This window comes from Saccostrea echinata, unplaced genomic scaffold, assembly GCF_033153115.1.
Source record: "Saccostrea echinata isolate AGI-Se365-2 ecotype Australia unplaced genomic scaffold, CSIRO_AGI_Sech_v1 ptg000009l, whole genome shotgun sequence".
In the NCBI taxonomy this organism is placed as follows: domain Eukaryota; kingdom Metazoa; phylum Mollusca; class Bivalvia; order Ostreida; family Ostreidae; genus Saccostrea; species Saccostrea echinata.
The window spans coordinates 51,727,360-51,737,895 of NW_026889758.1; the positions used below are offsets into that span (position 1 = coordinate 51,727,360).

The 10,536-nt window shown below is 35.9% G+C and overlaps 1 protein-coding gene across 1 annotated transcript; it reads right to left on the minus strand.

Annotated features, from left to right (window-relative positions):
* Positions 1-8,925: 8,925 nt before the first annotated feature.
* On the minus strand, positions 8,926-10,203 carry LOC133182864 (uncharacterized). Its single transcript, XM_061317711.1, has one exon. It carries the CDS (start codon positions 10,201-10,203, stop codon positions 8,926-8,928), a length of 1,278 nt encoding a protein of 425 aa, XP_061173695.1.
* Positions 10,204-10,536: the final 333 nt, after the last annotated feature.

The window sequence follows — 10,536 nt, forward strand, 5'->3', positions numbered from 1 at the left end:
ACCTGAGCACTGTGGCTAGGAAAAGAGCAAAAATCAGTTCAGTATTGAAAAGTTTAAATGCATAAGTGGTCGTGACCTACACCTAAAAGAGGGGCTTGATTTGAACAAAAAGAAAGGATGCTTACATATTTCTTTGATTAACTGTGCAGCACCTAAAGCAAGTCCAGTAAATTGCATCCTTAGTTGTATCATCCATGCAGGTTTAATCAACATAGGGCTTATAGTTACTTAAGAATGAACCTGCTCCCACAACTTTAACCTGGTCACTCATCTGGAAAATGTAGTTCAGATCCAGCATCTGAAGCAAGCCTGGTAGTGTGCATCCCTAGTTGAATCATCCATGCAAGTTTGGTCAATATATGACTTACACTGTATACAGAAATTAAGTTATTTTTGCCCCTTTCACCCTAGACACAAGTGGGCAAATTTAAGACAAGGCAAACTCAAAGACTACAGAATAATTTCTTAAACAGAACTTTGGCTGGGCAAAAGAAAGGGCAAAAATAACATGGGGGGGGGGGGGGGAGGGGGAATAATAACCCTATCATATATAATACTAATACTTGGAAATGACACGTGCTCCAAACACTTTAATCTGCTCCAAAAGCATTAACCTTGTCATTCTTCAGCTGAAAACCTTGACAAGTACAATGAAACATACTAGAAGTATCGTCCATGTATACCTGATTAATATAGGGTATTAGGAGTACTTGAAAAGAAATCTGCTCCAAAAAAATTAACTGGGACACTGACACTGATGATTTTTGTTTTTGTTTAACGTCCCTCTTGAGGATATTTCACCCATATGGAGAAGCCACCAATTGCTGGTGGAGAGCTGTTTTTGACCTATACTCAGCACTCATGATCAGAGCAATTGAGCAGCAAGGGATCTTTTTAGTTATTTTGACCTGACTCAAGATCTGTGATAAAGACTTGTATGTGATATTATGTTGAAAAGTCTATAGTATGAATTGCAGTACCAGAAATTATTTTTTAAATGAAGAAGAAAATAAAGGAGATAACAAATTTCTAATAAATAATGAATTTCTGAAGACCCATAGATTTTGGATAAAAGGCCCATGGGACACAATGCTCACCTGAGTCAATATTGTCCTGTTCTTCATCAAAGCAGATTTTTTCCTAGATATTCTTTTGTTAAACTTTGATCCTCCATTGTGTCCCCACCAAACTCCCTGGGATGGGTTATGATTTAAACAACTTGAATCTACACTATCCGAGGATGCTTCCATATCAATATGACTAATCATGGCTTTGCTCTTCTTGAAAAAAGATTTTTAAAGATTTTTTCCCCATATATTTCTATGTTTTTGCCTATATCGTACAATGTAAAACTTTGATCCCCCATCCCCCCATTTGGGTTCAACCCTTCCCCCCAGGGTCATGATTTAAACAAACCTGAATCTACACTACCTGAGGATGCTTCCACTCAGTATGACGAATCATGGCATTGCTCTTTGTGAGAAGAAGATTTTTAAAGATATTTGCCTATATAGTACATTGTAAAACTTTGATCCCCCATTGTGGCACCAACTACCCCCAGGGTCATGATTTGAACAAATTTGAATCTATACTATGTACCTGAGGATGCTTCCATATCAATGTGACTATTTCCCTATATATTCCTATGTAAAACTTTTGATCCCCCTTTGTGGCCCAACCCTACCCTTGGGGGTCATGATTTGAACAAATTTAAATCTACATTATGTAATGAAGCATTCATACAAGTTTCAACTTTTTTTGCCAATGGTTCTTGAGAAGATTTTTAAAAGATGCTATCAAATTTATACTAATTCTTAATTATCTTCCCTTGAAAGAGGGCATGGCCCTTCATTTGAACAAACTTGAATCTCCCTCATCAAAGGATCCTTTGTGCAAGTTTAGCTGAAATTGGCCCGATGGTTCTTGAGAAGAAGTTCAAAATGTGAAAAATTTACAGATAAACAGCTAGACAGATAAACAGCTAAGACAGGCGGACAACAGACAAAGATCACTTGAACTTTCAGCTCAGGTGAGCTAAAAATGAACACTAAAGGGCACTTCCACCTTGATGCATGCCCTAACTGAATGTAGGAATTAACTTTTTGGATATCATAAGTAATGTTTTACATGTCATATTATGTATTATTACACAAAAAACTTCTCCTCTGCTTTCAAGGGCTTGGAACCTTCTGCTTGAAAAAACCCAAATCCTATAAATGCTGGGAAGCAATGTTTTTTCAAGCAGGCAGCATTAAAAGTTTTGTGATTTTTTTTCATTCTTTTTTTCTTTCTTTTTATAGTGCTTTTCTTTTTTGGTTTCTTCTTGTTTTTTTTCTTTCATTTTTCCTTTCATGTTTTGTTTCTTTTTGTTTCTTTGTTTTTTTTTTGTTTTTGTTTTTGTTTTTTTTTTGCTTTTTTTTTTGTTTCTTTGTTTTTCTTTTTTTGAGCAAAACTTTTTGGCCAATGAGATCAGACAATTTAACATTACACTAGTCACAATTCATTGTTCACTGTCACGATTTAACATTTACTTCTAACATTTTCATGTACTATATCACTGCATAACTATGCACAATTCATCATTCACTGTCACAATTTAACATTTACTACTAATACACTTTAACATTTACATGTACTATCACTGCATAACTAGTCACAATTCATTGTTCGATGTACAATTTAACATTTACTATTACAATTAACATTCACATGTACTCTCTCTGCAGAATTAGTCACATCAATACATGCTGATATAAATTCAATAACACAATAAATCCTTAGTCACCATTAACCACCTTATTACAATAGCTTAAGTAAATGTGTACACACTACGGTAATCACAGTTTAACATTTACTATCACTTTATATCCACAGTCACATCAATAATACATTGCATGTATATTCATTTGAACAATAAATTCATTAAGTCGATCACTGTCAACTATACATACTAACTACAAAAGCTAAATAAATCTGTACATGCTATTTAACATTTACAATCTATAGTCACCTCAGTAATGCACATTGTATATATATTCAGTTACACAATAAATTCATAGTCATTATATCCACCCTAACTTTGTAATAAGTAGTTGTACATTCCAGGAATAATAATATGATATATAAAAATCACTTCTTCTGTAACATTTACACATAATTTTTTTGATGTTGGATAAGAAAAAAAGAAAGATTTTTGAAAGACAAAGGAGCCTACTGCTAGTCGCATTTTCAACCCCTCCTCCCCAGGCCAGCCTGGCAACCGTAGCGGCGAAGGACCATTGAAGTTCCAACCAGTAATGCCCCAGGGTATCGACAAGGTCTACTTACAACTAGCCTTCAACTACTTCATCTAAACAATTTTAGAATGCATTAGACGATAACATGAAATAACATTTTTATAGCAAAATAATGATTAGATGATAAAAATATTTACATAAAATAATAAAGATAACACAATTATCTCTTTGACTTAGAGAAAAAGAAGGGGGTCAGTGTGGGAGGAAACCGGAGCGCCCGGAGAAAACCCACGTGTCTGAGTGGGCGACCCCATACCCTATTACAACTCAGACACCCATTTCCAAAACAAATGTCTAAAAAAAAAAAATTGTTTTGGATAATAACAAATTATAACATTGTAAACTGGATGTGCTTGTGTGTGCTGCACAGATCTGGCTTTCTGCATTGTCATCTTTCTTTGTCTTTTTCCAAACAGGGTCACAAGGATATGCCTCTTCAATACTTTTATTTTCTGTCAATGAATAAGAAACAAAGGTAACTATTAGGACTGATGAAGTAGAAAGGAAGAACAGAGTCCTACAGAATGGCATACTTGGGTACTTATTCTCATACCTGAGGGATCCTTGTCATTCATAATTTCAAGCACATCCACATGACTTTATCTGAGTCTCCTACAGGGTACTGTCACCAAAACATCAAAGCTTACTGTAAAATAGACATTAATTAATATACTTCAGCATCTAAATAGGTATAAACAGAAATTAAGAAAAGAACAGACATATCTTAGCAAAATATTATATATCTCTAACATAATGTTCTTCTGCTGTACTTTGTCAAAAAAGATCCTGGATTATTAATTATTTCACATACCTGATCAGTGACAGTTATCCACTGTGGTAAGTTCTACTGTTGAGAAGGTCATCATCCATCAGTCTTGACTTTTCTAGTTGTTTCTACCAATTCCTGTCTGGCTGTAACTGCTCATTTCCACATTTCGAAGGGTCAACATCCATCAGTCTTGCCTTTTCTAAGTTTTCCGACCAATTTTTGTCTGGCTATAGTTGCCCATTTCCATATTTTAAAGGGTCAATGTCTATCAGTCTTGTCTTTTCCAGTTGTTTCCACCAATTCCAGTTTGCTTCTTCCAGTTTTATTTTTCATTCATTCCTGTCTGGCTGTGGCTGCTTATTTCCACATCTTCGAGGGTCAACATCCATCAGCATTGCATTTTTCAGTTGCTCCCACCAATTCCAATAAGGTTGTAAATGCTCTTTTCCACATTGTTGAAGAAAACTTTACCAACACCATCCTTCTAAGGCTACTCTTCAACCTGTCAGATGCAATTGTTTTGTGTTAATTACTTTTCAGGAAAGAAGTGAAAGGGGTAATGGTTACTGACTCCTTTAGTTTCTGTTTTTAAAGAATGAAAAGGTAATAATCAGGTCCAATGAAAGTAAAAGTGAGAAACCAAAGGTCATAGAGAATGGCATACTAAGGGTAACTTTCACATACCTGAGGGATCCTTGTCATTCATGTCAAGTACATCCACATGACTTCACCCGAGTCTCCTACTGGGTACTGTCACCAAATCATCAAAGCACACTATAAAATAGAAGTTAATATACATCTATCAGTAAATTAAGAAAAGAACAACCATATCTAAATAATATATTGCAAGGATCAAATATTCTTAGTTTTCCAAAAATGATCTTTGATCATTGATTATGTCACATACCTGATCAGTGACAGTTGTCTTGCTGTTGGGTAGGTCAATGTCCATCAGTCTCTTCTTTTCCAGTTGTTTCCACCAATTCCTGTCTGGCTGTAGTTACTCTTTTCCACATCCTGGAGGGTCAATGTCCATCAGTCTTGTCTTTTCCACTTGTTTCCACAAATTCCTCTGGCTGTAGCTGTTCATTTCCACATCTTGGAGAGTCAATATCTATCAGTCACATGTTTTCCATTTGATTCCACCAATTCCTGTCTGGCTGTAGCTGATTTCCAAATCCTGGAGAGTCAATGTCCATCATCCCTGCCTTTTACACTTGTTTCCACCAATTCCTATCTGGCTGTAGCTGCTCATTTCCACATCCTGAAGGGTCAATGTCCATCAGTCTTGTCTTTTCCACTTGTTTCCACCAATTCCTGTCTGGCTGTAGTTGCTCATTTCCACATCCTGGAGGGTCATGTCCATCAGTCTTGTCTTTTCCACTTGTTTCCACCAATTCCTGTCTGGTTGTAGCTGGTCATTTCCACATCTTGGAGGGTCAATGTCCATCAGTCTTGTCTTTTCCACTTGTTTCCACCAATTCCTGTCTGGCTGTAGTTATTCATTTCCACATCCTGGAGGGTCAATGTCCATCAGTCTTGTCTTTTCCACTTGTTTCCACCAATTCCTGTCTGGCTGTAGCTGCTCATTTCCACATCCTGGAGGGTCAATGTCCATCAGTCTTGTTTTTTCCACTTGTTTCCACCAATTCCTGTCTGGCTGTAGCTGCTTATTTCCACATCCTGGAGGGTCAATGTACATCAGTCTTGAGATAAGAAATAAGACATAAATAAGACTTCTACTTTAATAAACTAAAATAACTGACAGAGTCTGGTTCTCATTAATCCAAAAAGTTCAACTTTATCAGCTTTACTATAAATGTTTAGCTTATAATCACATGTAGCTTGTATTCCTCTATTTTAAAAAGTGCTGGGAGCTGGTTGTGTGCTTCATTCTGCAATTTAATATATCTTCAAGGCATACTTTGCTTTTTTCTCTATTTTATCAATAGATGACTAAATTTGTCATAGTTCCCAAGTATGAGAAACTTTCTCCCAGCACTTTTTCACATGACGGAATTTGTCTCAACAAAAATGGTCAATTTCAAAATAAAAAATGTATCCATATCTCATTGAAATTTTCACAATTTTTGTACCTGTACGTATCTTTTCTAATTTTAACCTAGCTGTCATGTGACAAACAAATCATATTATCAGTGATGTCACTTTGGCCAAACTCAGAAGAGAATCCTATATACTTGTACAGATAGCAGAATTTCCATTCAACAAAATTAAACTAATTATTTTTTTTTTTTGATATTGAATCTTTTTTATGGAATATATGAATGCGTACTTCCTATGAGTGTCCTTAACCTAGCTGTGGTCTGCCTGGTCAACGTCCATCAATCTTGCCTTTTCCAGTTGTTTCCACCATTAATTCCCATCTGGCTCACAGTAGCTGCTCATTTCCACATCCTGGAGGGTCAACATCAATCAGTCATGCTTAGCTATGTTAAGGAAATCGATGGAAAATATTGTCTTATCTTATTTTAATATGTATTGCATTTAATAATCACTGTAAAAAATTGGTAACTATAAAATTGTCGGAAAGGTAATATAGTCACCAGTAATGAATACGTTCATGTTGTACTTAGTACAATTTACATTGTATATATCAGCTGTGTGTCACATGACTGGTGTAAAAATAGAATTATTAGGCTGAATGTAGAAAATGACGCTAGTGCATGGGCATCCGGTTGTTTTTTGCCATAAAAATTGATACACATTAAAATTTACCTCCCTTGCCTGAGAAGTGCTGGGAACTAGTTTGTGCTGTTTGGGAAGTCCTCGCAATTTCGCCAAGAATGTGTGAAATAGCAAAAATTTCCACTCTGCCATCACATCATAAAGAATTTAAAAAATATTCTTCAGACCAGAATCAACTCCCAGCACTTTTTAGATTTACATGATATAAGCAATTAATATTCCGCAGTACAGCTTAAACAGTTTTAAACACTCTAGTGTATGCCCTTCCACTTTTAAGGTTTATTGGGAATATGCTTATAGGATTTGTGATTTTCTTAATTTACATTATCTGACGCTCTGCTGCTAGAGAAGATCCTGATAAATTATTTACACAGTTGTTCCTAGGAAAAGTTTTGTTTTCAGCTTTATTGATTAGACTGAAAATTTGATGATGATTTTGAATTTTATTAATTATTTTTGTAACTATTAAACAAAGGGATCTCAGACATGAAACATTATACACACTTAATTTTCTATTCTCCATGTAAAATCAATCAAGAACTGTATTAAATACCCGTTTACATTGTAAATAAAATGAATATTATCTTACTTGCGTATTTTGTACATTTTTATACATGAAAAGCATGCTTTATTGTTAAGTAGAGTAAGTCTTTTTATGTAGATATTACGGCACTGTGTGATTAGGTCACGTAATGACCTATGACCTTCGAAAAACTTCATACAGGTATGAAGATATTTGCTCTCTGTATGTTTATTCAATAGAGAGATACCACAAATGTATATATTTGCAAATATTTCTTGCAGCAAATTATTTGTTTTAATTATTATTGTGTAATTAAATAAAAAAAAAAATTCCTCAGGCACCAAATTTAGTCCTCAAAGAGAAATATTAAACTGATAAACAGAGAATAAATGTTGTTGTGAACAATGGTTGAATTACAGTTACTTCCAGTATTACAATAGAAATACCTAAGGATGAATATAAACAGTATTATATCTGACTGCATAGAGGGCCTCATGACATACTTCTGCTCTGGTTTCCAAAAGTGTAGATCCTTTGGGATAAGGTCTTTTCTTGCTGTGTTCTTCCTCTTATCCAGGTGTTTGTCTTCTAGTGGCTCTGCGTGAGGACGTAAAACTTCATGACATCAATTAATGCTACAATAGAGTTAGGACCATTACAGATCATTACTTCTCAGAGCTTACTATGATTAGAAACATATTATATTGGCTACAGTTTTCTTTAATCTGGATAATTTATAATAGTTACTTAACATTCACATAGATTACTGTTGTGGAATGAAATGAAAGACGTCTTAATCGTATAGTGGTTTATTTGAGACTTGTTATTATCTATAGAAACAAACGAAAGTATTATGACGTCACAACAAAGTTAACGTTACATGAACTCGCGGATAATCCATGACACTCCGGGCACCAAAATGAATAGTAAAATTTTAAAAAGCTCATATTAAATTAACAGTTCCATTGAAATAAAAAGCAAGTTCATAATCACTAAATTAAGAGGTCCATTCATGGATTCTTTCTTTGGCTTTTGGTTTTGATTCTCGATCATCTTCTCTTCAGAAACTTTATCTTTCAGGTTTTGAATCAGAATCTCAGTTTCCGATTGTTTGTGACGTATTTCTGGGTTAGCTTTCTCCAGCTCCATGTTCCAAGTCTGTCGGTTGTTGTTTTGTGTCTTTATCTCTGCCATATCCCTGAGATTCTTTTTCTGTGACTTATCTTTTTCCCTCTTATCGGCCTCTTTAAGTTTTTCTATCAGCTGAGTTTTCTCCCTTAGTGCCTCAACATGAGTCTTTACGGCGAACGTGTAATCTCTCTCCCTGCTATCTTCGGAGCCCTGTAAAGTTTGCAGCTGATTTTCCAATCTCTGTACGTTGATCTTTAGATCACTTATTTCCCTTCGAGTGTAATCACATCGTGATTGAAGACTGTTGTTTTTAGCCTTGAGATGCTCCGAGTCAGAGGTGGCGGTTTTGAGTATGTCAACTTGGCCCCTTAATTCCTGAATCTCCTTATGCAGGCGTCCGTTTTCGTACGCCAGTTTATTTTTCTGTTTCATCATCTCCTTCATCACATTCTCTATACGAGTCTCAAAATTCCTTTGTTGGTCGAATTGTGACACTCTCTCTAGCAGGGTGGCATTCTCATGCTCCAATCGTTCCTCCTTTGTGTCTGGATCTTCAGCTCTGATTTTAATTTTTGTATCACGTTAGTCAACTTGTTACGTTCTTCTTGCATGGAGTCCACGGTCCGACTTATCGGAGAGATAGGCCTAGCTGTATTTAGTAAAACACTTGTAGGTCGATGTTCAAAGTTCAGTTCTCTGGTTTCTGGCTTCTTATTCGTTTCTACGATGTTGACACTTGTTGATTTGGTGGGCTCGTCTCTGTCCTTCGTTAGTTTCACGTTACATATACTTGTGTGGTGTTTTTTCTGACACTTTTTACACCTGTTGCGGGATTTACAATCTGAGGCGTGGTGGTTTCCCAAGCAGTTGAAACATAATTTCTTCCGTTTTAAGATGTCGAATCTTGCACTTACGTCTGTAACTTTCTTACAATCCCCTGGAAAATGATTCTCTGTGCAACAATAAATGCATGGGCGGCTCTTCATCTCTGTTATTTCAACATGAGGAGTTGACTCTCTTGTTTTCTGATTACGTGAATAATGAACGTTGTGTTGTTTCTTTGATGCTCCGGTAGGAAACATTGCTGTTGCGTGAAATCCATCGCTGTTTTCAATCTGGCCTGATTCAAGGATTTTGACTTCTTTGCTGATAGCTTTACGAAGATTTTGTAGTGAAATGTTGTCACCATCGTACTCACGTGCAATGTTTTTCCTAATTTCAGTTGGTAGCTTGTTGATTATGACTGGAATAAGTAATGCTCCAAACATCTCTTGTCTTTGTCCTAGACACTCTAAGCTCCTGACATGAGATTCCAAGAAATCTCCATAATTTCTTAAACTAGTGGCATCATTTCTGGGGGCAGGAAGTTCGATGAGTGCTCTCATATGAGCGTTAATAATTTTCTGTGGCTGACCAAATCGTTCTTTGAGCAAGTCTATTGCCGTTTCGTAATTAGCATTTGTAAGCGCAAATCCTGCTATTGTTTGTGCTGCTGTGTCGCGTAATTGAGCTTTGAGATAGCTAAACTTTTGAATTGGCATCAAAGTATGATTGCAATGAATCGTTGATTCGTAGGAATCCCAAAATGTATTCCATTCTAATACATCTCCATAAAAATGCGGAAGATCTAACTTTGGTAATCGGTGATTACTCGTGGCGTGTTGGGATGTTAATGACAAAACATTTTCCTGGCTACTTTGTGCATTGAGATCAGAGGCAGGATAATTGTTCAAAATATTCTCACAAGCCATTTCACTTGAGTTAATTGTAGCTGACATGTTAACGTTATTATCATAAATTTCTGTGGCGGATGTAAAACACTCAGCATTGGCATTCAAAGTTTTACATGGAATTTTTTCTGTAAATTTTTCAGTTTGCCTAATTTTACAGTCTAATCCATACATGTATTTGCGATTTCTGTTTCGATGTCCTCTTCAGAAAGGATATCCAATATGCGGTCATTCAATTCTTGTAGGGTCTGCCTTTTCAGCGCGAGAGACTTTCTTATTATGTTGATTTCCTCGGTAATTTCTTCACTGGCTGGATTTTCCTTCAAGTCCAAAAACCGTCCGAATAGCTTTGTAACTGCTGATCTGTTGCCTGCTCGTATA

Excerpts from the sequence above, each read along its gene's own strand:
- LOC133182864 (XM_061317711.1), bottom strand. The coding sequence starts at position 10,203 with ATGTCAGCTACAATTAACTCAAGTGAAATGGCTTGTGAGAATATTTTG.